This window comes from Tyto alba, unplaced genomic scaffold (assembly GCF_018691265.1).
Source record: "Tyto alba isolate M040663 unplaced genomic scaffold, T.alba_DEE_v4.0 Super-Scaffold_27, whole genome shotgun sequence".
Taxonomy (NCBI): domain Eukaryota; kingdom Metazoa; phylum Chordata; class Aves; order Strigiformes; family Tytonidae; genus Tyto; species Tyto alba.
In genome coordinates, this window is record NW_024881301.1 from 29,037,226 (window position 1) to 29,065,012 (window position 27,787).

Consider the following 27,787-nt stretch of genomic DNA (forward strand, 5'->3'; position numbering starts at 1 on the left):
AAGCGCTGTGCAAATGTCTGCAAAAGATAACAATCGTGATATTTACGAGGTCTAAACATAATTTTAATCAGTTTTCTATACTGTTAGTAGCATGGAGTATCAAGGAAAGCCAATTAAAAGACATTTTGATAGTAGAAACTGATACAGTAGTACAAACATTAAATACCTGGCACATGATCAAGATTATTGGAGAAGGTCCAACACACATAAAACCAAAGTTTGTGACTACTAGTAGCAGTATGGCCTTCTTATCAAGGGCACTAAGTGAACCACAAGAAATACTAAATACTTAATGAGAAGGTAATGCATAGTTAAAAAAAAAAAAAAAAGCCAATTAAATCCTTACATTGAAAAAAGAGAAAGAATTGTCCCTGAATTAGGATCATCAATTCCTTGATATCATTTGTATTTAAAAATTAAATAGTACATACAGTCCAAAGTCTTACAAGATACTAAACAGAGTGAAAATACTACAGATGCCTCGTCAGCAGAACTGTAATCACTTGGTGACAGTACACAGGCCAAAGCACCGTTCCTTTTACGATACAGATGACCAAAAAAGTCTTATAACTGCAAGTCCCTTGGTCCTCGGAAAACCGTCACTTGCTCACACCTGCCCAAAACATTCCCTCTGGTGCAAGGGACTTCAGGACACGGCTGTGGAAATGAAGGGCTGTATCTAGATACTGTATCCTTACAGTAACGCCCAAAGGCCACAAATACTTTGCTGTTTCATTTCTAACACTGCAGCAGCGTGCGGAGGCCTCAGTGAGCTGATCCTGTGCGAGAGACATCCTTTGCCAGCCTGTAAAAAGGCAACAACAGAATACTTCGTGCCCCTTTCACCGTCCGGTTTGAGTTCAGACTGCAGAGGAAAACACAGGTTTCATTGTTTAGGAAAACAATCTGGCAACATATGGAACACTGGTTAACCACAATCTCCATTTTCAGAAGCAGGATGGCTGGAGACTGAGCAGTAGGCAACGAGGGCTTTGAGCCAGCTGGCACTGTAGAGGGGACCTGGCCTCTGTTGTGAAAGTCGTACGTACTGCTCTACAGAAGAGGATGAGTAGAATCTCAAGCAGAATCAAAGAAGTTAACCAGAAAATCTTTCCAGCAGTTAATCCTTGTAAATGGTGCTTGAATCAGCTGAACCCCGTGTTCGTTCTCTGTCAGTGAAGACCGTGAAGCAGCACATCAGTACCCCTGCATAGGCTCAACGCGTGACGCTAGGCAAATACGCACAGCTCACACTTAGCAGCTCCATTCCCTCTTTACTCCAAAACTTGAAATGTGCTTGAATTCAGACTGCCAGCTCCTTGACTCCATTAAAATTCCCTTTAGATGATAATAAATCATTTCCATAGTAACATCACATTTCTGACATCCAGCATTTTCCATAGAAATTCTGCCTGGGACTTGTTGCCTAGTGAGGTATCAGCTTGATCAGTATTACTGACAGTAGTTTCCTTTTTCTCACGAAGGAAAATGTTCTCATAAATTCAGTCTCCCAATATAATACAGTCTTCTTCCTCTCACCAACATCTTTAGCATAATGCACACCCTCAGGGAGTCAAAACTTGTGCCTTCTCCAAAATAGAGACCTCTGAGAAAGTTTGCTCAAGGATTTTACTATAAAACTAGAGTCAATAAAAATGACATAAGGTTTTATAGTTCATTGTATTATTGCTGCAGTGTAAGCTACAGAATGCAATTTTAGCACAAATTTGGTCATCCAAACCATATGTGAGATCTGCAGCTACAGGTTAGATGTCCATGACAATCCTCCTCACAAGCAGAAATATTATTCACCTTATCCAGAGCACCTCATTTTCCATGACATTCCTAAAACCATTCTAGAAACCACGGGAAAAGTCCAGTTTTCATGACTGCCAAGCAAGTTCAAAAGAGGGCTGATTTTCAAGCACAGTGACTTAGCACTTTTGGCATACTTTCAAAGGGGCTGCTTTTCACTGTTTGATTCTATCTAAAATCACTGGTCACTTCTGAAGGGGTTTGCTTCTGTATTTTTAAGGCTGCTAATACAGTCCTGGCATTACCCAAGTATTCCTGCGCTGTTGGACTACACATATAAAGTACTCATTCTCAGCAATACTTGTTACACGTACAGCCTTTACTACTTTATCATAACAGCATGCACATGTACCTACAACCTTTTTCCTCCATGTATTCACTGAGTGTGTGACTTAAAGCAGAGGAGCAGGAATGGGGATAGCTAGGTGTTATGTTCTGATATTGCTGCTCCATGAGAAATGCTGTATGCTATACAACCAAGTAACAATTTACTGATATATTGTTGACACTTCTAACTGCAGAAATCCTCCTGGAGAATTTCAATTTCATTTTCATTATGTTGATTTTAAGATATAATTCAAAGTACCCCTGTGTAAATGAGGCAAGATTCAAGCTATTTACTTCAAACAGTCAAGGACAGGCAGAAGTATGATGTTTTCTTTTGCTACACTGAGCATAATTTGCATTGCTTGCTACCTGTGGAGAACCTCACTCTTGGGATACATGGGCAACCTGATGTATGGAATTAAAGTCTCTTCCATTTCTTCAGCAGTCTAAGATAACACTACTTTCAAGCAATAATTTTTTTGTACTTCCAGTCATAAAAATAAGTTTATGAGATAATTAGAAGAACTTATTTTGCTCATTAGAATCCCACTGATTACTACAGTTGCCATTACCTAGCAGTGTAGAATATTGTTATTTTGTGAAAGCAATGCTAACCACATATGGATTCCAGACCTAGATTAACAGTACTTCTCTATCAAATAAGTACCAGGCAAAAAAGCCAAATAATTTTTGATTAGGTGCTACAATTATAATTAATAATAAAAATGTGGGCAGGCCAAACAGTCTGTGCACTGCAGAGAATATTTTACTTTCCAATTGAAACAGATCTTAATATAGAATTTCTGCAATTACTGTAGAGAGCCATTACAGCTAAAACAACTTGGAACTTCACGGATATGCTTTCCCTCTACAACATTAATATGACTTCACACCCTCATCTGATCAGTAAGGCTGTGGCATGCATCAAAATACTGTGTAGCAGAAAATGTGTAGCAAAAGAAGAGGAGCAAAGTATGATTCCAAAGCAAGAACAAAAGGTATGCAGAAAGCACAAATATTTAATCTGCACCTTTGTTAGGTACAGAAAAAAAAAAAAAAAAAAGGTAAGGTGGAAATCAATACTCTCAATACAAAAAAACAAACCCCAAAAGGATTAAAAGGCTTTTAAATTGTTGAGGGCATGGGTGTACATCAGCATCCACGGCCTGTAGGCCCATCATATTTAAAACTGAGATCTCTGACTTTGTAGGTCCAGTCCCACCTTCCAGCTTCAGGTGCAGACGTTGGAGCTGTGTCACAGAGCAATAGCTTCTCGCATGTTGTGTCCAACAGCACAAAAACCACTAGAAATCCTCAAAGGCTCAGACAAAGGCAAATGGCATGCGATACCCTGCTATCTAGACTCTGAAGTTCAGAAACACAGTATTTGTTTATAGATTTCACCTTGTTAAAATCTAAATGCCTCAACCAATCTGGGTATTTTTCTGCAAGGAAGACCAACAACTAGAATTGAGAAGTCAGATAAGCCTCGCTATCACTCTGGAAAACAGATGAGCAGGGTTAAATTTTGTGCTGCCTTTAAAAATTTGGCATGGCTCATGTTCTTCACCAGTATGATTAAAGGCTCAACTTATTTTACAGTGTTAAGGACGAACAAAACCCTGGAATATCTTTCATTTAAGACACTGAACAGAGTCTGAACACATCTATAAGCTTCACACCCACACACAAGGTTGAACAATCAAGGGCAAGCTTAGGAAAGGACTGACTTGGCTAACCTTCTACTACACGTTTTGCCTGTTCACTACAAAACAGATTTTTGGAAGAAGGCTTCAGCTTTCCACTATGTTAACATCTATCAGTTTTCCATTCTGATACCCCATTTAGAGCAAAATGAGAAGTGAAGCAATGAGCACCTACATAATGACTGCTTTGTTTATTCCTTATTGTTCTACGCATTGTCCCACACATTACTTACTGTACTCATTACTCTGTATGAGGATTTACCAGTAATATCATAGGTTTTCTAATGGCATACTTCACCATTACAAAAGACAATTTTTTCTTCAGAAAACTTTCAGCTGACTGATCAAAATGAAATGCATCCCCCAATTTTGAGTATCCCATTTTCCTTAGTACATAAAATTACCGAGAACTTAATGCTTTGAAGCACACTTTCTAAATTAAGTTTAGAGACTCCTCAGCTTGTCTGCAAATGAAGCAAGAAGCAGCAATGAAATCAGAAAAAATTGAAACCCACAAACTAAATTAGTGACCATTTGGGGAAAGCTTGATTAACTAACTTTGTCTACCATCAACTGTTACACTGTGGTACAGACAGGAATAGACTGCAGATCTTCAAATCATAAATTCCCGAGTGCAGAAGTAGCAAATAGGAACAAAGCATTTTGCCATCCCATCTGAAGGGTGATTATCAGAAACACGGAGTCCTTCACAGTGGTCACCACCTACTCTTCCCATTCCTTGAAAATGCCATTTCTTTGTCCAGCTCCATCCTGCCTAAGCACGGGTCTCAAATCTGATTCACTTAAAACCTCTTTGTCCAGCAAGGCTGTTCAATGCCTCCGACTCCTGTCATGCCTGCATTCACATGCAATACAAGCACTCACAACTGGTGTTTGCCTGACTGTTCTGATTGTCTTCCCTTTCATGTTCCATTCCTCCCTCCCCAACCCTGGTCTGCACTCATCACTTAGTCTATAGTTTTCACTGCATCTGGTTCCAGTTCCACCTATTTCTCCCCAATCCTACACTCAACCTGTCTCTGCCTACAGAGTATCTCCATCAAATCTATCACCTCACACCAGTTTTTGCTTCCATTCTCTTAATCCAAAGGAATTCCAGTTCCTCCCATTTCAGTCCTACATGATGTTACGCTTTCCTGGCCCGTCACTCCCTTTCTTCTCAGCCAGTTGATCTCCTATTCCGTTCTTTACTATAATGCCTAGTCCTGGATCCCTTCTTAATCTCTGCAGCCTCTGGTGCCAAGTTCCATCGAACTTGCCCAAGTTTTGCACTCAAAGACACTGGCTTCCACCTCCCCATTATTTCGACCCACGGGAGCCATGGACAGCCCACTCATGGAAGAAGTTCTCTGCTTTCATGTCAGGTGCTTGGCCCATGGTCAGCCTAGGATACCACTGTGTAGGGTTGCAATTGCAGGAGAAGTCTTCTTTCGCCCAAGCTGGCAAACTCCCTGGCAGAGAAGCTCTTCATGGAAGTTAGCAAGATTTTAAGAAATCTCTGATGAGCCTATTAAAAGCAAGGTTTTTTTCCAAAGGCTCGTAATTTCATTAAATTCAGGTTGATTTGTGTTAGTATGTCAAAATGAATGTCCCAGACTGTAAGAAGGATTTCCCTATTCCATAATACTGTCAGAAAGAACATGAATTACATAATCTCAAATAAAAGGTCATTTTTAAAAATTGTTTTATTACAAACTTGTTGACCGTGTTAGCCAAAAGTTACTCAATGTTGGGAAAGTCAAAGAAAAGAAAACAGAGACTTCTAACCTTAATCGCAAGGAGTATTACTTGGCCTAGTTTATATTTACCTCCATTCAATCTTAAAAGGTCCACAGTGATGAATAGCAATTTATAAAATAAATTACTATTTAAAGATGTTGATTTAATTAAGAGAATCTCTATGGCACAACGATTTAATTTAAAGCATTTCGTGATGGCAGATATGAGCAGAAGCTTGAAAAAAAAGATGCCTACTTGAGGTTAAATTTGGTCTCCTTGTGTTTTATCTGATACAGCATTTTTATCTGGTTGAAAATTTAGCCGTTATAATAAACTCAAAGCTACACACTCCCAAGAGATGATTAAGTTACACTGAATTCTTGAGTTTCAAATCCTGGCTGACAGAATTAAGTTTTGGAGAACTTCTGATTACAAGCAGTCAGGCACTTCAGAACAATTGTGATCAAACATATATTCAAGTTGATGCTCTGTACAGACACACAAGGGATAAAGCAGAATAGGTTTGAAAAATAATAAAAAAACCTAAGTGGCTGCAGGCTTAAAAATCGCTTCTTAAAGTTTCACCTATTCACAAAAGATCTGAAGGAAATCCAAATTAAAGAATATCAAGGTTCAATTTTAAAGGAATCTATGAATGAGAAATTTTGATGATCTAATAGAAAAAAAAATGCCTTTAGCAATGCATTTAAGAACAATTGTGTAAAGTCTTCAGGCTCAAAATATTTACTATAGCTAACAGCTGAACTGTAAAAACTGTGTACATCAGACACATATTCTTCATTTCACACAACCCTTGCCTATAGGTTGCTACAACAGTCTCAGTTCCAACTTCAGGTTCCACATGTGCAACTCTGAAGCTAATGCTGTGGGTCTCAAACCACAAAAATGTGGGTTTTGATACTCATTATTAAACAGAGACAACTGGATATCTGAAAGTATGAAAATTCTGTAAAGCCCAGACTACAGGTAACTATTTTGAAGAGGAAAACTGAATCTGAGAATGGAAGTAACACTGCAGGTCACTAGGTAGGGGATTTATCTATAGCTAGCCAAGAGACAACTGTTTCATATCCTTTTCTTTTGTCAGAAAGATTTACAGAAAGTAGAAGCACGAGACCTACTCTTACTGTAGCAAGGCTAAATACTAGTAGCAGTCTAATCCAAGCAGCAGAGAGCTTAAAGCAGGCTAGTGTATATAGCTTTTACAACGGCAGTATCGAGGCACTCAGTGTTAACCTGTGAGCAAGAAAGAAAATGAATGAGAAGTGTTTGAATCTAAAGTGTTTTATTGACCTGAGATTGGGTATTAGCTATATTTCAAGTGAAATAAATATAAGTAACATAGATAGAAGACCTCGACTTTCTGCTACAGGTGAGCCCGGGCTATTGACCTTGTTCATTTAAGTAATCTATTGATGCAGATCTATCTGTGCAAAACTGGTCTTGGACATTTTGAACAAGCTCTTCAGACTTTTTTTTTTTCCCCCCATGAATTATGTATTTCTGTCTTTTACTTTCCCAGTTCATAAATGACTCCTATCCAACTTTACAATTCCAGAACAGTCTTACCTGAAGAGCATGTGGCTATTTCTTAGAGAGATTTTTAAAGAACCGTTTTCAAAATCATCCAAGAAATGCCAGGGAGTCATCCAATGTGTTTGTACTCTAATAAATTTTATCAGCTATACAGTTTCATATTATACTTGTCAACTCATTCTCACAATTTCACTAAGTAGGTTGAAACATCCATTTTAGAGACATGGATTCTAAAGAAGAGGATCTGGTTACAGCTCAAAGATAAGCATTCACAAGCCTGATATGCTTTAATAGTAGTTGAAAGTGCTCAGCATCACTTGAGAATTGAAACTATCGTTTACGTGACTAATGAGAATAATTATCTGTGTAAGACAAACTGTTGATATGCTAAATGGTAATTTTGTTTTTCTCTCATGAGTGTGAAATAGATACTTCAGATATCAGGCAGCGTTCAGAGATAGGGATGGGAGCATGAGAAAGGTAAAGCTGGAAAGGAAAAACTACACAACAGAGTAGATATTCTGACCTACTTCTTGAAACTGCCCCTCATACGTCCTGTGGGAGTATCTCCAATGAAAACTCCAGCATGCATGAAGCAAGCAAACAACTGTACCCCTTCTACAGCCAACAAGAAAGCAGCAGAATCTTAATTTACTAATAATATACATAGATACAAGTTCTACCGTTTCAAAAAACAGTGCTTACCCTCAAGCTTAAGTCTTAAAATATTATGATGAGAAAGTTTTGCATAAGGGAAGTTACACCAATAGAGAGCCCAGAGCAATTACAGGAAAAATTCACAATGTAAGTTTCTTACAACAAATTTCAGGCAGCAAATTTGGCACACCCACACATTTTTAACATTATTTTTCCAATTCTGAATTGCTCAAATAGCTACTTTTATTTTATAATGAAAAGAGTGTAAAAAGAGCTTGTCGGGGCAGAAATTACGAGCAACCAGAGAAGAAAAAGTCCAGAGAGAAAGCGGAACATAGAACAAGAGCATTAAAAAGAACAAGGAAAGACATTTACACTGCTTTTCCTGAAGTTTTCTTTCCCATTATGAACTGTTTTCCTTCCAAAAGCCTACAGCTTGCAATAACCCCACCGATGCACATCCTTCTGTGATCTACTGATAAAACATGTATCAGAGGTTAGCAATCATTTCTATTTAAAATGTCTTAGCTTTCTAAAGTATTTTTTCATCCATTTAAGCCACCTGTATTTCATTAAAAAGGTCTTTAAAATTATTATCCTGGTTTATATAGAAGCTCTACGAGTACCTGTGGGGGGTTCTGTTTTGTAGGTCTCTTTCTATCCAGTTGTGAAGCGACCTTGGAAGATCAGGTCATCAGGAGAACATCCTAAGTTAAACGTTGTTACAGTGATTTATTACTAAGGTATTTAGAAATGAAATAATGAGTAATTCGGTAGATGTGTTACAGAGGGAAAATGCAAATAATTGAAAGAACAAAAAAGTTTTTTTACATTTTGATCCAGTTTTTAATAAATGTGTAACTTTGGAATGCAGGGGAACACAGGGAAGAATCACTGTTTGTAAAGTACAGCATTTCAGATATTCCTGATAAAGATTCTAATGAGGGAGTTTTCTGAATATTCAGTAGGCAGTAATAAAGTACCTAAACACAGTTACTCTTCTTCATCGGTTGCTTTACTGTATTTCCTAAACTAGTCATTTGGATCTTCACAGTGTTGAAAAAAATGGAAATTACAAAAGTAGTAAATCACCTAAATTCCTTGTTTTGCCATGTGCTTTTTGCATGTCAGTATGCAAGTCACTCAGGTACATTTTCACCAGGTACATTACCCTGCATTTTTTTGTATGAGACATTCCAAATTCCTCTCTTATTCATACAGAATCCACTCTCACAAACTTGATACTGTTTTAAATTTGTATCAAAGGTTCCAGATAAAAACTGAGGTTCTATTTCCATTTATACAGTTTAAAATAAGAACCTAAAATCTTTTAAAATGTTGTTTTTCCTTACAATACCCCAGGAAAGCAGGGAAGTATACGGGTTTTATCAGATTTGAAGTCCAAATCGCAAAATAATTACATCTGTCTCACCGGGCTGTTGAGTTTCTTCAAATTCCCTAAGAAAACAATACCTGAAGTAACAATGGAGACTGTACCCTTGCTGCAGAAAAGGGCTTACCATTGTGGCAAAGTGAATTGAATGCAAATTGAATATACGTGGCTTGTAAGGCAATTTAAGAACTTTAGAAATATCTGTCCATCTCTCCTCTACTTGTTCAGTAAACCGTTAAGACAGGTCTGTCCATAAGCTCATGCTTCCAGATCTCTCATAAACATGAGGTTCGAAAGGAAAAATAAACTACACCTAGAATCTGAGGACTGGGACTTCCATGAAGTGAAAACAAACCAGCAGGTCTGAACCTGGAGCTGAGGTTCAGGCAAGAGCTGGATCAACCAGCTGGCACAGCAAAACCAGCCTGCCAGGACATTTTTTAAGATTTATGGTCTGCTGGACATGATCAGTTGCAGGGTAGAGTGAAGTGTTTATGAAGAACAACGTAAATGCCCTCTGGGTATGTGTTTCCAATCTGCTAGAAGGTAGAGCACTGGAGTATCAGGCCCGGGGATGCCACTTGGCTTTCACTCTGCAGTGGAACTGCCACACAAAACGGCAATATTTCCCCCCATGTAGGAGGGGAAACATGCTAATGAACAGCACTAAATCCAAGGTACACTTACAGTAAATGATTTACAATTTAACCATAATAAAATATGAAGACTTGCACCCAAACTTAAACAGTGATCATAAAAGTCACCATGCATTCATTTTTTTTTTTTTTTCCTTTTTTAGAGGACTCGCCTTGTAAAGCAAAAGGTAATTTCTCTGCTTGTATCTTGCAAAGCCACCTGTGAGTGAAAAAAATAAAGCCAGCCAGGCACTGCAAGCCCTAAGGGGCTTAGTATCCCAAGTGAGTCCCTCAGTGACTCCCAGGCAGCACTAGCATGCCCTTGATATCGCACAAGATAGCAAGAGGAGCCTCTGCTGAGAGACAGCAAGTAACTGCTGATGGTGCAGAGAGAGCAGGACCGTCTCCCCCTTTCATAGCTAAAAGGACAAACTCCAAAGCCACGCTTTTGCTACAGTTCAAAGTGACTTGCTCGCAGATACATTATCAAGAAGAGTCATGGCAACAGGTCCAAGTAAAACCAGCAGAAAACCCCTCCCCACAGGTATTCATTCATATGTAGGTTGAAAACTGCAGCGGTGTAGGGTGTATTTCGTTACACTTCCAGATCAACAGAACTCTGTAGGAGAAGGTTCATCGTGCAACACGGCAAAAGCTGCGTGACATAGCATGAAAGCATGTTAGGCGCTCACATTTTGGAAGAAAAAGTACTGTTAAACACACATGCCTTCAAAAAATGGGCAACGTGCTTTAACAGGTCTGTAGGCAGCAGTGTAAGAAAAAGCTTTGCTGCCATTAAACATTTTGATGACTGTGTAGAACGTGTCTCCTTCGGAAATTTTTTTAATGCAAGTGTGGACCTTGTGGAGCTGTCACAACTGAGCAGTATCCCTCCCCTCCACTCCAGCACGGAGAGCCTGCCTGCCCTCGCTCCCAACACTGCATCTGTGCGTTCACGTTTTCCACTGAGAGCTTTGTTTTTCTATTGGAGCTCTAATGAAATTCAGTATTTTCCAGCAACCTTCTCCTACTGAAACTTGGGCACTGCCTCACATGTAGAAAATTAATTTGCCCTAAATCTTAAATCACATAAACCAATTACGATTTCTTAAATTAACAAATACGTATTTAAATGCTAAGCCTTTATCAATCACATTGAAAGATGGAAATTTGGAGTCTGTGCTCAGCCTTTTATAACTGAAGATAGCTAAAACTTAGCTTATACATCTTGGTCTTTACTACTTTTAGTGTTTTTAAGAGTAGCTTCTGTAAACTCTCTTGCTCTTTTAGCTATTACCAAACTGGACGTTAGCTATTCAAACACTAGAAGACAAGGAATACTTACAGGTAACTCCAAAACTGAAGTTCAAGTGACCAAGATTACTCTACAGTCCACATATGGAATTACCCTCAGAAGCCTAAGAATTATTGCTTACAGTTTAACAGAAGCATAAAGTTAAAACCTACAGCAGCTGTTGAGTATATACAATTTTTCTGATCATGTTGCATGAAAAGAACATTCATTTTCCACTCCCTACAGTGGCTGTTATCCAGCACAGCTTCAAGGATCTGGGGCTAGGATATTTGCCAAGTTGTACATGCATACATAGAGTGCAAAGGACGTGAATGGAATAAATGAGATGTTCCTAGTCAGCACAGTGACAGGAAGCTTCTCGATCTTGAATTGTAAGATTTGAAAAAAATTATGCTAATAATCATATTCTGCTTTGCATATACATCAAAACAACAATCTTCAACTACCTGGCTTAAAAGCAGTTGGATGATCCTTTGGAGCCCCATCTTATTAACACTGCTCAGCCTGCTAATAAAGCAGCACCCCTCCAGGACTCGAGGGCTAGCACTAAGTGTAAAAGCTCTACTGGAGTGTGGGCTGGGAATAAGGGAAGACCCTGGTGTTCCACAAAACTAGCCCGGATTCTTTGTTCCGCAAAAGGCAGAAGACACTCATCAGCCAGAAGGTTAAAAAAAATAAAAATAAAAATAAAAATAAAAAAAATTTGTTTCAAGGTGCTTCTTTCTAGAAATGCTAAGAACATGGGTGCAAAATGGTTGCAGAAGAAACAGTCTGGTAGATTTCCAGTGGCACTGACTTTTGATTACAGGGATGGCAGCAGGAGAATACACTGAGGATCCCAATCAATTACAAGCGAGAAGCCGGCCAGGAAACCAAAGGATTAGTGGTTGAAAGACTACTTTCTGGAGGATAACCTAGTCACATTAAATTTCTCGCTGCTGTGTTCTAAGACAGCACTATTGCACAATAAATGCAGAAAACCAGAAATTATTAGTTCTTGAAAAGCAACGTGTTGACTGAAAAAGTTCATGTGGGTTCCCCAGAACCAAACCAGCGTGGAGCGACCGTACTTTGTTTTGGGTTTGTACCTGCATCGCTGTTTGTACTTTACTGTGCAGTCTTTCAGCCTTAGGATAAAAAGGCTTTGAGATAACACTGCAGAGCAGAAACACCTGAATTCTTCCACAGAAAAGAATATTATAAATAGGGACTTCTCACTCTTATGTCTTCAGATAATGCTGTAACTAAGCCCAGTAATTGTGTTATAGCTAAGAGAGAAACTTAATAGGTATACCCATAGACAGAATTTAATTCTCTCTACAGAGGTTGCATCTAATATCATCCTATGCCTAATGATGGGTTTCTCTACTGGAAATGGTACTCAATTCACTACATGACCTGTGACAGCAAGCACAAGAAATGCCTGGCTTTCAAGACAGCATGCTAAATTGTTTCGCAAAACAGTGTACGCAATACTAATTACAGCGGTACAGCTTCTAGATCCAAATAATTTAAAACTAGATGCTTAATGTACTACTGGTTTAAAAAACAACAGCAGCAACAAAAATCACCAACAATGACAATGAAAGTTTTCCTAGGGCAGAAGGCAGAAAATGGGGAAAGAGGAAAACACGATTTACTGGCACCCATGCAGCATATGTCTCTTGCGTTTGTTATTATGGAATCATAGATGACTGAAAACATATGGCTGGAAGCTACTCATCAAGTATCAGTTTAACTAAACCCCTGCTTTCTTCTGGATGCCAAGTGATTATCGGTATCTGGGAGGCCAAACAGTCCAGAATAAAGTTGGTGCAGTGACGGCACAGCTCACTCAGTTTATCTATCAAATATACAGATCTTAATAAAAGAGCCACCACCTTTTGACCATGGTTCACTGTGGCTGATGGATGTCAATTACCTCCGTCAGAAAATAGGTAACTTAAAATGGGAGATGTTACGATGTTTCTAGAATACATCTAGAATTTAACCAGGTTCCAGCCTGATACTCTGAACTCTTAGGCAATGAATAACACCAGATTCAGCTGCAGCTTCACAGGAAACAACTGATTTCCTACCTACTGCCCTTGCAGAATCATTCCTCCTACTCTGGTAGTTACTAGCAACCTAGAAATAAACTGCATTAAAACTTTCGTGTTTGAAACATTGCCAAGTGTAACACTTGGGGGAGTTAGACCGTCTGCTCAGTCTTCTGCCTTCCATCGTCTTCGTGATCAAAGGGCTCACATCTAGAGATCAGGACAGCTCTGAGGCTTGTTTTTAAACATACTACGAGGAGCTCAGCACTCCACATAAAATCCAAGAACTTGTTTACAGGCACAACTCTGGAACAAACAAATTACATTGCCCCTCTACCTCCTCCAGTGTCTGATGAATATTTGGGCCAGAGTAAAATGAGCTTTACTGAATGCTATTGACCGAATAGAAAACAAGGGATGAAAAAGAAATACATGATTAGGAATGGAAAGAAGTAATATGAATCTAATATTTGATGAACTAGAGCAAAGTAAGTAGCTACCTGACCTCTAGGACCACAGTCAGATGTAGACCTTGCTTCTCCAGCCTTCTTTACATTGTTTTATTGTTATTTTTGACATGTTAATGCGCCATTTTCAGAACTGACTTCAAAAATATCTTCGGTGGTGGAACTCAAAGCTCAAGTGATTATCTCCAACTTTCAATTCCGTGTCTTTCAAAACTTGACTCTAAAACCAGTGCACGTGCTGACTGCAAAACTGAATCTCCTCATCTGGTTTACAGGGCCTCAAAGATGGAACAGCATACAAAAGTCTGGTTTGAATGCACGGGGAGGGAAAACAAAAAAACCCAAACAAACAACAACAGCAAAACAACAGCAACAACAAAAACAAACCAAAGAAAACAAAACAAAAAACCCCACCCAAAACAACACAGGGGGAAACATTTAACTTGCAGGAAGATCAAAAGTGTGATTTTACAGTGATCTCTATCTATTAACACTGCCCTACACCTAAGCCAAAGACTCGCAGAATAGCTTCAAATAACTCAGGAATCGTGCTAAATCACAAAATACTGATTAACGCTTCAGCCCTCTGGTGCACATCTACTGTAACTTCTACTATTATTTGAAAGAGCACATGGCATTCCTCCTCCTTCTCAGCCTCCTCCCTCACGCCCGCTTACCAAGTCTGATTCAGGGAGATAAGGCTGGGGCCAGACAATGCTGTTAGAAGTAATCTATCTCCTCAGAGTCCTTATTTTGTTCACTAACAAAAATGTAAAAACATATTCGTCTCGTACAGTCACTGAATTTTCTGCCTGAAAAGTCACAGTACATTCTTCTCCTACCTGTGCCCCTCAAAAATATCATTCCAATTGTTTTTTAAAGAAGTGTTGGGGTTTTCTTGTTTGTTTGTTTGTTTTTAATATGATAGTGTAGAAATGTGGAAAAACAAGCTACTAAAATTCTTTTTGGACATTTAGGCAACAGAGTTCCAAATATTCCTATTTAAATATGTACCTTCCCATTTATCTACTGAAACTCTTCCATTTGAAAAAGTTATGCAGCAATTTTTCTTCGTTTGCTTGATGGAGCAGTGTACTTTATTTCATAATTGTACAAAGGGATTTCTTTAATCAATTTGAATTCATAATATGTTTCTAAATTACCAAACCACTGAGAATTTAGAACCTGCTGTGAGGTCCATTTCACAGATGAAGAAAATGAAACAGAAAGGTGCTTTTGTGAAAAACAAACAAGAACTTAACCTAATAGTGGATCATGCAAGAGAATAAAGCAGCTAGTGATGTTGGAGAGAGCAGCTCAAAACATTGGCTCTTCAGACTAATGCTTTCAGAGACATTGTTTCAATCCTATTATCACAGGCAAGTATTTTACACCCTTAATAGTACCATTTAATCAAGATGAAGCATCACAGTGGCAAAAGGATGTTCAGTGAATAGTGGTGCTGTTTGATTCCTGTAAAGAAATGGCTAAACGTCCCAACTCCATTCCAGTTAGCCCAGTTCTCCATCCCACAGCAACTCCACTCCCATCCAATGTGCCCCCTCCAACTCTCCCCTCCCTATCCCCGTATCCCTCAATGTCATCCACATTGCCCAACTACTGTTGTGGCAAAGAGCAGCGGAGGTTATGGCTGCTTCCACGCTACACAGGCTGACTGCATAGCAGACTACAGGGAGAAGAGCTACTGAAGCATTCCTTTGGGCCTCTTTTGTCCACTTACTCACAAAACTAATTTTATCAGACTTCTAAGGAACTGAATTGTTTGCCTGTCAAATGGGAGAAGAACTGATAGACTAGCAGCATGACTGCAACTGTCAAGTCTCCCAGGAAATCAGACTAGCACAATACCTATGCGCCTTCTAGAACAGCAGTTCACTCTCCTCTTCCACCAGTCACTGCCAGCAGTATTGTCTTGACAACTTTTTATCTCAGAGATACATCTTCACACTCTGTTAGTAGAATGAAATTCCAAGACAGCATAGAGTTCGTTTACAGGATTTATATATCATCCTGAGTTGTTTCCCTGCATTCTGTTTCTCCTTACTTCCATCATTTTTTGTCTTCAGCATTCCAGATTTTGACAGTGGAAAAATTTTAACCACCACCTCAAAGTAGACTAATCCCGTATTCTTTTCCTTTTGGTAGAACTGAAAAACATCACAACTGTTTCAGCCTGAATGCAGAAGTAAACATACTCTGGCTATTCCTTTGGTCCAGAATTAAATTTTAAGGCAAGCAAAAGGACCACTTTACACCTTTATCAGGTGATGGTGAGCACTCCTGTGACAAAGAACTTCCTTCATTTCTCCCCAGATAAGAAACTAATTCTCATTAAGCACAACCGATGTGGTTGTTTCCTCATTGCTGCTGAAATAGCCATCACAATTGCTCTTACTGTTCCATTACACCTCCCAGAATAACTAACGCATGCAGCTTGACGAGACAGTCAGTAACAGCTGGTGTTTTCACACTGACCTCAACCATGTTTTAATTCATAGCTTCCAAGTTGTTCTCCCCCCCTTGCAGACACCTGTCCCATACCCTGCTCAGTCGGGAAATCTAGGTATGAAATTAATCCAGCTTCTAAAACAACACATTTGGAAATAAGGTGCTAGGAAAAAGAAAAAAACAAAACAAAAAAACCCCCAAAACAACAAAACCAAAAAACAACGGAAATAATTTTGTGTGTGTGTGTACATATAAACATATACATGATCATAAATCTCAGCTTCCAGTTCCAATCAACACAAGAACAAGCACATCTACCAGGTAGCTGTGAAAGCCCTGCGGTTCTTATTCCTTTCCCCCCGCAGCATTTTGATTCAGAGCGCACACGGTGTGTGTGTTTCAGTATGGAGGCAAGCCTTCCAGATCGGCTTCTCCAGGGAAAAAGGCTATCATTATTCTTGGAGATTAATTTTCAGCATCAGGCCAGTATTACCTAAACTACAGTTGCTACCAGTTTAAAGGAAACATTATTCAGAACTCTGTATTTCACCTGTATGCTTTAACAGAAAGATAAAGACAGTTTTTAAGAATCGGATTTCTCAGCAACAGTAACACTGGATGCAAGTTTTCTTTAAATGCTGTCTCATAAACAGCTAGTTGTTGTCCACTTGTAGACTCTTTCCTTGCAGTGCATTCAAATTCTTCAAGAAGGTATCAGCCCTGTTCACAAATGAATGAGTGCTATGCTCTGCATCAGATTTTACACAAATCACTTTTTCTAACACTGCTGGCTTTAAGTGGAAACATCGAAAGTTTGTAACTGAGAATGAAACCACCTTTGCATTGTTTCAGCAAGGCTGAGAGAAAGAGCAAGCTGACGTTCCAGCCATTTCTCTTCTTTCTTCTGTCAGATTCTCAGAAGCACTTCTCGTCAGCCCTTCCAACCAATCAGTCAAATCATTATCAGAAATGCAGCAAAAAAAGCTAAGTACTGGTATAGGTCATAGTGAAGAGTAACTGGAGGGTGGTCCTTCCTTTTAACTTCCTATAGAAGCTTGTTAGACAAAAGAATTTTTAATAAAGTTTCTAGATCTTAATGATGGCAGAAAAATTTTCCAAGTGTAACTTTTGAGTATCAACCTAACCACCCAGGCTTTAATTAGGACACAATTTAAAGAGAACACTACAGAGCACAGCGCTTGAGTCGAATACATTATCTCTGAACACACATGGGCTTATTTTCCTGTTAAACAAAACTACCAGAAGACACTAGCTAAAGCAACGGATCCCGATTCAGTTTGTTTATACAAACCATCTCAAATTGTGGAGCAGAGCTTTCTCATAGCTTCCTTTCCCTTTTCCTCTCCATCCACAATGTTCAGTTTCTTTTTTGAAACTGGATTTCCAACATTTCCTTTGTAACTCTCACACTGAGTGAGAAAGCCTAATGTTTAATCTGTGTAGTTACTACCTGCCATTCAACTGTAGTCTTATGTTTCTACTTAAGAGTTCACAGTCGCTTCAACAAACAATTCCAAAAGCAGGTTTCCAGTTGTGGGAGGGACACAAGAAGGGTTTACAGTTATGCTGACTTTGTATTCACAATACAGATTTTAAAAAAATATGTACTTAAAATTTAATAGATCTAGCAACACAAACATCGGAATTTTAAGAAGTCTAAACAGTAACAATATTACTGTGGGAGATTAAGGCTTGCAGAAAAGGTGTAGTTTTAACTTAAAAAACTGTATTTCTACTACTGACATAAATAGGTACTACAGTTTCAGTATTTCTTATATCCAGCTCTTACATCCATTTGTTATATCCAGTTGTGATTTTTTTCTTCCAGCAAGCATCTAATCAAAGCAAATGGAACATCTGCTGCAGAGAGCACCAGATGAAGTTACTTGTCAATCTACAGCTGTCATTCAAAAACTTGAGAAGTTCTAGATAGAGCACTGAGATTATTCCATTTGCAGTTTCCCATCATCTCAGATGTTTATTTGCATAAAAACCGAATCCATTACATACCTGCAAAACTTGTTCTTCTGAGGATGACACAAATAGATCCATTCATTTTGGTTAACAGTATCAAGTTTTTGGCTTGTAACAGCCAGGAACATTCTGTCTAAATGTCTCGTAAACAACAGAAAGTCCTACCTAGATAAGACCAGCATCTTCTCAGTATTTTTTATAATAAGGAATTCAAAAGGTACCTCAAGAGTATTAAAGTACCCGGTACCTTGTATATTTTTTTTTTTCTTTTGCCCCCACTTTCAAATAAAAAGTAATGGTGACGGTTAAAAAAGCCTCACCCTTCACAAATAAGGGTGAAATCGGTAAAAAGGTTTCTAAATACGAAAGTTGTAACATTATCACGCTGTTTCAAAAACAGCATCTTCGATGTGACAAGCAATGCTTTAAAACATGCTGAATTGAAGCAGAAAGGTACTATTGTATAGGGATGAGCCAAGTACAGCCTACAATTTGCCCAATCTCTTGTAAAAGCAAAGATCTATACTCAAGTATCTGGCAATTCAATTTAGAAAGTGGAAGTCTTCAAGTGTTTCTGTTGCTCTGAATGACAACTTAGAGCTCTGAAATCCAATACTCTTTCAGATACAAACTGAAGAAGTATGTACCACGGTATCAGAGGCTGCAGCCATTAAGTTACAACATAAGAAAGGGATATTTATTGCTCAAGTACAGAGGTTATAAGCTTGTTGTAAGAAATGGAGCATTAGTCTCATAAAATGGGTACAGCACAGAGGAACAAAATGCACTGACCACTTCACTTTCCTCTGCTGCGTTAGCCATAAGGGCTGCTGTTCTCCACTCCAGTCCCGCAAACTTCTACAAAACTTAACCTTTGCAACTGTACCTTCTGCCACCGAAAAAAATGCTCATGGAAACAAAAGAGCTAACACATTTAAAAGATAGGTTAGCAACCTGTAAGCATGCTTAGCAAAGCCTACTTCTACCACAGGTAAGAGAAGCAACAAACTGTGTCTCATTTTAAACATCCCCTCACATTCTTTAACTTCTAACCTAATAAACCTTGAAGACAGACGAGTATTGCAGTGACTGCTTAATTCTCCCCAGTCATCTTGAAATCAGATAATCCAAACTACTGAGCTTACTGAAGTTTAGTTACAGGAGTTGGGGCTTTTGTGCTTTTTTTGTTTGTTTTGGGGTGTTTTTTTTTTTTTTTTTTGGAGTGTGTGCGTTGTTTGTGTTTTTTTGGTTTTTTGGTTTTTTTTTGTATTTTTAAGTAACACAAAACCCCTAGTGACTATATTCACTAAATGACTTGCACTGTGCAACTCAACATGAACAGAGCATTTACACTATACGAAGTAACTGAAACGGCCATTCAAAGCCAAGCTATGAGCAAGGCCTTTGAACTGATCTACACAAAAATCACAAAGCATAGGCGCCCATTTCTGAACCAAATTCCCTTTAGTACAGGGTAGGATGGGGAGAACTAGAACAAAGAGAATTTGTTCATTACAGATCCTTAGCCTACATATCCCTTTTGATGGTTAAGAGCTACATACATTTCTCTGAAGAACAGTGAAAGTTACTTGAAATTGGCCCACAGAAGAAAGTATTTCTGGCAAAGGGTCTTTCCCTTTTTTATTATAAAGAGATCCATGGTCATACTCTCCTCATTCCAAGAATATGTGGATCGATTCAAACACCTCTTTCAGTGTAAGTCATATACTTCCTGAACTGGAAGCACTGTCAACCCACCTTCAATTTCTGAAGCTGTAATTCTGAACAGAAATAATGCGATGGTTCATAATGTCAAGAGAACACACAACATGATCTGTTTGCTATTGCTACTTACAGTGAGTCTTCTGCTGCCAAGCATGTATCAGAAGATCTTAAATACTCAAACAGTCCTGATGAGCATGGATGAACCTTACTGCCCACTTACTGGTATTTCCCAACTACCAGTTCTGTAATCTGTTAGCAGAAGGTACAGCATAGCTCAGTTCTAACTCAAGATTAACTTGAATTAAAAGTTCACTTGAGTTAACTTGTGCTGCCACATTTAGGCAGTTGTACATCACCTACAACGCTGCAACCTCCACTGCATAACAAAAAGCAGTGTAGGATTCATACTACATTCAATCTTCCTCAACATCAACCAAAGCTCAGCAAAATACTTTAGCTGCTCAGCTGCAAGGTTATGAAGAAATGAATCCCAATTCTTTTAAGAGGATTTGAAAACACGAAGCATGACTGAATGTATTACCTTATCTGGCACTGAAAGAAAGAAGATGACATACAAAGGTACTAGGTAAGTATAAGGGGTCTAAAGAGAGAAAAAAACAGAACCAAAAAGCAGTAAGAAAAGCACTACACCCTATGATAACATGAAAGCCGTGGTAGAGGGAAACATTAGACAGTAGTATCAATGCAGTCTTGCACTGAGAAAGAAAACCTAAACAAGAGGCCTGTTATACCACTGCCATCCCTACATTCTTCACTTAATATTTTTGTCTGCATCTGAAACCATTAAGCTGGAACAGAAAACAAACAAACAAACAACCCACAAAAAAACCTTTCACTCCAGAGCTAAACTAGGATGACTAACTGCTTGCTGTTCACCCATAAAAATCCCCTGACAAAATGAAACCCTTTAGGAAGACAAGTCAAGCTATATTGAGCTATAAAGCGCAATCATGAAATAAAAATGCATTGATCATGTAATGTTTTTTCAACATGCTATGAAACCACAAACCATTCTAACCAGATGTGTGAGTGTAAGGATATGAATACTGTTTATAAAGCTGTAGAAAATAAGGAATGCAAGATGGCAACACCGCCAGTGTTTTAATTAAATGCAAGCTGCTAAAACACAGCAGGCCTCCCAGAGTAGCATTTCCTCCATAAAAATTCATATTTAGTGACAAGATGTTCCCCAATTTAAAGTGGTAAGTTGATTGAAACACTGTGTAAGAAACTGGGTCATCCAGTATACACTAAGTGTAGTGATGCTATGTTTTTCCCTAACATTAAAATAAAGGCAAGGAGGCTGTTTTGTTTTTCTAGAAAAAGGTCATATTAACGAGTGTGGGCAGGGGATCATAAGTCAAGTAAGATTCTGAACTATCAAAGCCTTTATTTGAAATTTAGTAAGAGTTTATTTACTCTGTAATCAATGAGATTGTTGAAGAAGCAAAAGCAAAGCAGTATGAAAAAACAGTAAATCAAGTACTTATGTCAACCCTGTATTTTTAAGGTCATGTTATTTCTAGATTGTCTACATGACAGTCTATCAAAAAGAGATGAGTGCAGCTGGATGTTAATTTAGGTATACCTAATTTTCTGTTCCTGCATAACATGAGAAGCTCTTTTTATCGGCCTTCAGTGAGATCAACAGATCAACCAACACTTCTGTTCAAACACTAGGGGACGGGCAGGGAGGTAGGAGCAGGACACAGCGAGGAAGCAGAGAGGGAAGAGTTGGCCGAAGTAGTAAACAGGAAGTGATATCAGTCCTCAAAGTTCTCGGGAAAAAAAGGGTTCCTAAACAGCCTTTCTGCAAAAATTTCCATTTTCTCCAACAGATAGAATCACATCTACCAATACATTTCCAGATACAGCTATCGTACGCTGAATCTTAAATATTTATATTACTTTAAAACTTACAGAAGTGAAGGGAAAATACTCTTTAGGACGATCCTAAATTTGAGACAGGCTCTAAAGGGGCATAAGAACAATTATAAAATCCATCTTCTCTGTTACCTATGTAAAATGTAAAATAGATGTACATTAATAAAGTTCTTCATTGTGCTTGTGAAGGACAAGTTCTACATCCATCACTTCTCGTTTCTGGTGTTCATGTAAACCCAATAGCTAGGGTGCAAGTTAAAAAGCAAAAGTCTGAAAGTCTTGTTTTCACAGCTCTTTCCTTTTGGTAATGGCAGCTTCAATGCAAGTGACACCCAAACTTCTGCATTTGGAATTTTGAATTATTTAACTGAAAACACTTGTGAGTTTTAGGAACAGCATGTGAAAGTTTTAATCTTCAATAAAAACGAATGACACTGGATAAGTACTTATCCATCTCAGGCATAAACTCAGCAACATTTGTGAGAATATAGATGAAAATAGCAGAGGTTTGGTATGAGTAGTTACAGTATTCCTCCTCTTCAGTTTTCAAAAACAACAGACAATACAAGATTTTGATTCTTAAATTTATTTTTAGCAGGATGTGTGTACTAATGGATGGTGACATCATTAGAAGATAGGTCCATGTCCACCACCTGCAACAGAAGCTAGACAGATGTTAAAGAAAACAATTTAAGAGTTAAAAGATGACACTACTTACCCAGAGCAGACTTATGAAAGTCACCTACTAAGCAGTACAGTTAGCTTTTGATACAGACATGATAGTTAATAATATTTATCTGTTGTCAATATTTCCTGTCAAGATTTAATGCATACATTACCTTGATTTTGATGGGAATCATGCACTTCTCTGTAGGAATAACTATTAGAGAAACTCTTATTCTTAAAAATCTATTCATGGAAAGATCGGTTATTCAAAGTTACTTACCTGTAATTTTTCTACATAAGATAAAAGATCTGAAAATTTAGGTCTAAAGCTCCCATGTGAAGTTTAAAGTTAGCAAGAATTCTCTGGAAATTCAAATTCTAATACTGTTAAACCAGTTCAACAGCAGGTAGCACTTCTAAATGCCACTACGAATACACCCTACCTGGGTGTTTGACAAATCTATAAGGCAGGATCTCAGCAATATACTCACAGATTGGTGATACTAATTCAGAAAGAAATGAAGACTTGCTATGTTACAACCCAGAGACCATGGGTTTTATACTCAAAAATATGTTAATAGCTGGAAGTCTAACAAAGGAAACAAGCTTGTCTAGAACAAACTAATTTCACCAGAAATTAAACTTGAGCTGCAAAACTGAGGGAGAGACAGTTCAGAAAACACATTCTCAAAGAATTAGATGACAGAGTCTTCCCCAGTGCTATTTCAAATGAGAAGCCATGAAGCAAGGCTCAATCTGAGGTATGGTATTTCCTAAGCCTGTAAAAACAGAGTCCTTGCTTCAGAAAACAACTGCAAGTGGCTGCAGGTATTTGATATTTACATCAGAAGATAAATATTTCTTAATTAAAAAAAAAAAAAAAAACCTAAGTCAGCTGGCCCTATAGACAGTATCATGAAAATATCATGATCTTACATTTCAAAACTTCAGAATGTTTATCAGCCTGCACTTGCCAAACGAACAGGCACTACTGATAGTGAGCATAAAGTCACTTTAACACAAGTTTAGAAATTTGATATTAAAATTGTTGTTCTTTACAATCTCTTGGTTTATAGGTCCTTATTAGTACCCTGGGCTGACATCATCTTGGCTCATAGCTCTTTATTAGTAACCATCAGACTAAAAGCATTCTTAGCAGTATACCCCAACATCCTAGGGCTTCATCTGTTCAGAACACTGCTACAGATACTGAAGACTGTCTCCTGATTTCTAAAGACCTCTGAAACCAGCCTAAAACTGGAATGTGCTGCATTAGAATGAGATTCTTTAACAGTTTAAATAATTCAGCGAAGAAAATGAGTTTTAATGACGATGACAGCCTGGAAATATGCAAGTTTTCTCTTACAGTTCCAAACTGTTTGATTAGTAATATTGGGAAATTAAGCCATTTTGTATTTGTTGAAAACCACCAACGAGGGTGGGATCTGTTCACAGCTGCACTCCATTTGTAATTTCTAATTAATTGAGCTCTCTTGTTTTTAAGGAAGTATAAATCTGTCTGAAGGACTAAATCACTACCTTTTGAGCAAACCACTATCCCAGTGCTCTACTATATCTAAACAGGGTCTAATTGCTGGTAACGATCTACAAAGAGAAATTAGTCTCTCAAAGCAATCAGTCCTACACTGGTACTGTGGGAACTTGTCCTTCAAACACACACACACAGAGGGAAGGTAGGGCAGGGGCAGGTGATGAAAAGCTTAAGGCTTCCTGTTCTTTATCTTCCAGGTTCCACTGTGCAGCTGGATCAGTAGCTACTGCAACCAGCACTACCGTGCATACCATCTCTATCTTACATGAAGTTGGTTGATATTCTTCCCACAGGATAAACACAGTGAAGTTGATAGGAAGAACCTTCATCAACTGCTCTTCTGTGAGGCATAAAGCAAAGGAAGGAAATAGGAGGTAAGAGTAGTCTAGGAATGACACAACCAATCTGAATGATCACTTTGGATACATAATGAACTCTATTTTCCTGAACAAAGACACCAAAAAATCTGAACCAAAGTTATGAAATTATAAAAGGGTAAAGAAACCACGGAGTAAAGAAAATGTTCTTGTCAGGCCCATATGATGAAACCCGAAAAGCAATTAATTTGTGCACCATGTAAGCATATGCTGCAGTTACATGACACTGCAACTGTTCAGCTATCTCCCCTCGCTAAAGGATGCAGCTTCAGTTCTGTGACTGTAAACCCAAGTCAGCACTGGAACCTGTCTCAAAGCTGAGACAAGGGATTTGGAAAGCAATGGACATGAAATTATGGACCTGTTTAGAATATGTGGGATGTTCAACGAAGGCTTGACAATATTACACGGTAGCAAAGGAAAGCAAATGACTGGTAATAGTGAAGAACGGAATAACTTAGAGGATCGTTTGCTCATAATGAGCTATTCATTCTGCATCCGTCTTTTATTAATGATTTGTCCTGTCCTAATGGTGCTAGTGCTGCTAACCAGCTGTGTAAAAGGCTGTAGAAGCTAATAAAAATTACATTTTACTGGGTTTAATGGATGCTTGAGTCAGCGAAAAAAGGTGTTCTGAAACCAGCAATTAAATTCTTATCCTTTAAGTGGCCTCACAAACCTACAACTACCAGAAAGATCATTCTATCCACTGACAGGATATTATTAAACTATGTAATACATAACTAAGACTTACAACAATCAATGAAAAGAACAAGAAAAAAATTTACTCTATGAAGAATTAAGTTTGTTCTATTCAAGATAAGAATTTTATCTGCTCTTCTAAAACTAAGCACATACATATAACGAAGACTGAATAGCCTAAAAACCAGAAAGACAAACGCTCAAGAGATTACAGTTGTAACATCACCTAATGTTGAGCTGGTTTAATATGTTTAGAACACTAGAACCAAAGGAAACACTGTTAATAATACGCTGGAAGCAAAGACCCAACAGTGGCAGTTAAATATTTACCTTTGGAGAGAAAAGTTGTTTAGTCAAACTGAAAAACATTTGCAAGAACAAGCTTTAGTGAAGAATGGACTAAATCAAAATATTACGCACTTCCAGCTTATGCTCTTTCTCTGCAAGGAATTCTTTTTGACATCGGAGAAAGTCTGACAACATTCGAGTTAGCTGTTTTCTATCATCTATTTCAGCTGCCAACCTGCCATTGTAATCCGCCAGCAACATACATGCATCATCTACCATTTTGGAAAGTTGCTCTCCAGATTCCTTATCTAAAAAGCAAGCAGAAAAACACATGTAAAGCATGGTTTCATTACATACTGTTAATTTCTCTGAACAGCATTTCTGTTACTGGATTCCCCAACCCTCACCTGTTATTCTGTCTAACAGGGACACATCTTGGACCTCTATAGGCAAAGAAGCTATTCTCTGATGAACTGCTGCATCCCCAGAGGCAGCATTTTCTAGTTCTTGTAATGCTCTAATGAGATCTGTGGTCTGAAAAAAGCATGCAAGATTAAGAACTAGTTTAAATAAACAGATCTAGTACAAAACAGTATTTTACAATAAGCTTATGGAATCAATTTGACAGTAATTTTAACAGCATTTACGATATCAGCGTTAGAGCAATATTCTACCCATTCTCAGACCGAAAACAAACCAAACCCAAGCCATTAATTCTCAGAACATTGTAGCGTTTCTAGTTTTAAAGGTCACCTTCCTAAAATAGATTTTTCATTTAAATCATTGGTATAGGACTAATTATAAATCTTTTATTTTTGACAGTACTGATTATTTTACAGTATCTTTCATTTTACTATACATTTTTGAAATTATTTTTCTTGTAGTTTTGCTTTACTATTGCATCAGACTAGATTAGTGCATTTCTTTTGGAAGTGGGGCTGATATTCACAGACAGCCAGATGTCTGTTAGAGAAACATACTAAATTGTGATGGAGTACAGTCATTCCTTGCCATAACAAAAAGCCTTGTGAGATGGGGCAGTACCGTAACAAAAACACATAAGAATTATAAAAGCCATAACAATGAAAGGTAGACAAGAACTTATCCCAACCACCATGACTGCAACATTGAGAAATATTTTTATTGACAAAGTGATAACAATCTTAATTTAACACATTACTTGTTACCACCCTGGAAGCCAAATGAGAACCTAAAACATTCTGGAAACTAATGCTGAAATCCTGATGTGGACAAAACTGGATATATAGTTCATACATTCTGTTTTTGTGTAAAACTGACTAAAGTTCCAGCAAGCTCCACTTGTAGCCTAAAGTACCATGAAGAAAAGTTTCAGGTCTAGACATCCTTGATCAGAAACAGTACCTCATTAAAAAGAAAACCAGAGATCATTCAAAACCAAGAGTAACTGAAAATTTCTCTATCAAAGTATATGCAAATAGAGAATTTTATAAACATGCTTTTACCTGTGGAGGGTCAGTGGGAGAACTTCGGGGTGAACAGCTATTTTCATCAACTTTTATCTGTTCATATGTGCGCTTCCTCACCTTTCTGTCTCCATCTAAATGAAAATAAACAGAGGAGTCAGGGAAATAATACTTCAAACAAGACACCGAATCTTCATACACACACAGAATACTTACATAAAGCTTGCCTAAGTTGTTCTAATACATCATTTTCATAAACAGACCTTTCTTCCCAGATAGAGAGCACTCGGCCAAGGTGTTTCTTACAACTCTCATCAGACTCACTGTTACAAGGAAAAAAAGCAAAAATCAGCACTAGGTAGAAGTACAGCAGTGCTGTATGATTATCTTTCACAGGAGGACCTTGTCATACCTTAGAAATATCAAAGTATCCGAAGTCCAATAATCTCAGAAAATAGCAAAAAATGTTTTAAAGAAAGCAAATACCAGTTCAAGGTATCTTAGCACATTAAAAAATTCCCTCTTTCTGTTTGCTTGCTCAACCCATAAGTCTGTAGGTCTGCAACCCTATTACACAAACACTGCAAATAGGATTGTGTTGCTTCAACAGCTGTGTACCATGTGAAAATAATTCTGTGTCAAGACTCTAACATCCTCATGCAAAGAGATGAATGGCTGCTGGGGAAAACAAATCATGTAACACCAGTAATGAAAGATATCAGACTGTTGTAGTATATAAACTCAGACTGAAAGCAAGTCTTAATTTAAGGCATAGCTAATAGCTTTCTAAGGCAAAAGGGACTGAATACAGATGAATTTACTATGCAACTTCACCCAAAAGCATCAAGACTATCCAAGATCAAAAGAACACTGAATAAATTAAATTAACAAGACTTCAAGTACAGAAATAACATGCAAGGACTAGCTAGGTCAGAAGAGGTGAACTGAGGACTTCTCTAAATACCCCTCAAATAAGGTATGATGAAGGACACTGCACATGACAGTTTACTGT

At 38.1% G+C, this 27,787-nt stretch overlaps 1 protein-coding gene across 4 annotated transcripts in view; it reads right to left on the minus strand.

The window, feature by feature from the left end:
* The window catches only part of RPRD1A (regulation of nuclear pre-mRNA domain containing 1A), a 44,797-nt gene that overhangs the window by 5,298 nt on the left and 11,712 nt on the right, over positions 1-27,787 (minus strand). The window contains exons 3-7 of one of the 4 annotated variants that reach the window (XM_042797964.1): positions 26,992-27,098; positions 26,815-26,909; positions 25,738-25,864; positions 25,463-25,638; positions 22,316-22,398 (exon numbers count right to left, since the gene is read on the minus strand). In XM_042797964.1, the coding sequence (XP_042653898.1) occupies positions 22,354-22,398; positions 25,463-25,638; positions 25,738-25,864; positions 26,815-26,909; positions 26,992-27,098 (550 nt within the window). In that variant the 3' untranslated portion in view covers positions 22,316-22,353. Of the gene's footprint in view, positions 1-22,315; positions 24,304-25,462; positions 25,639-25,737; positions 25,865-26,814; positions 26,910-26,991; positions 27,099-27,787 lie in introns of those variants that run through there. The other 3 variants (XM_042797963.1, XM_042797965.1, XM_042797962.1) reach the window with 3 other exon arrangements.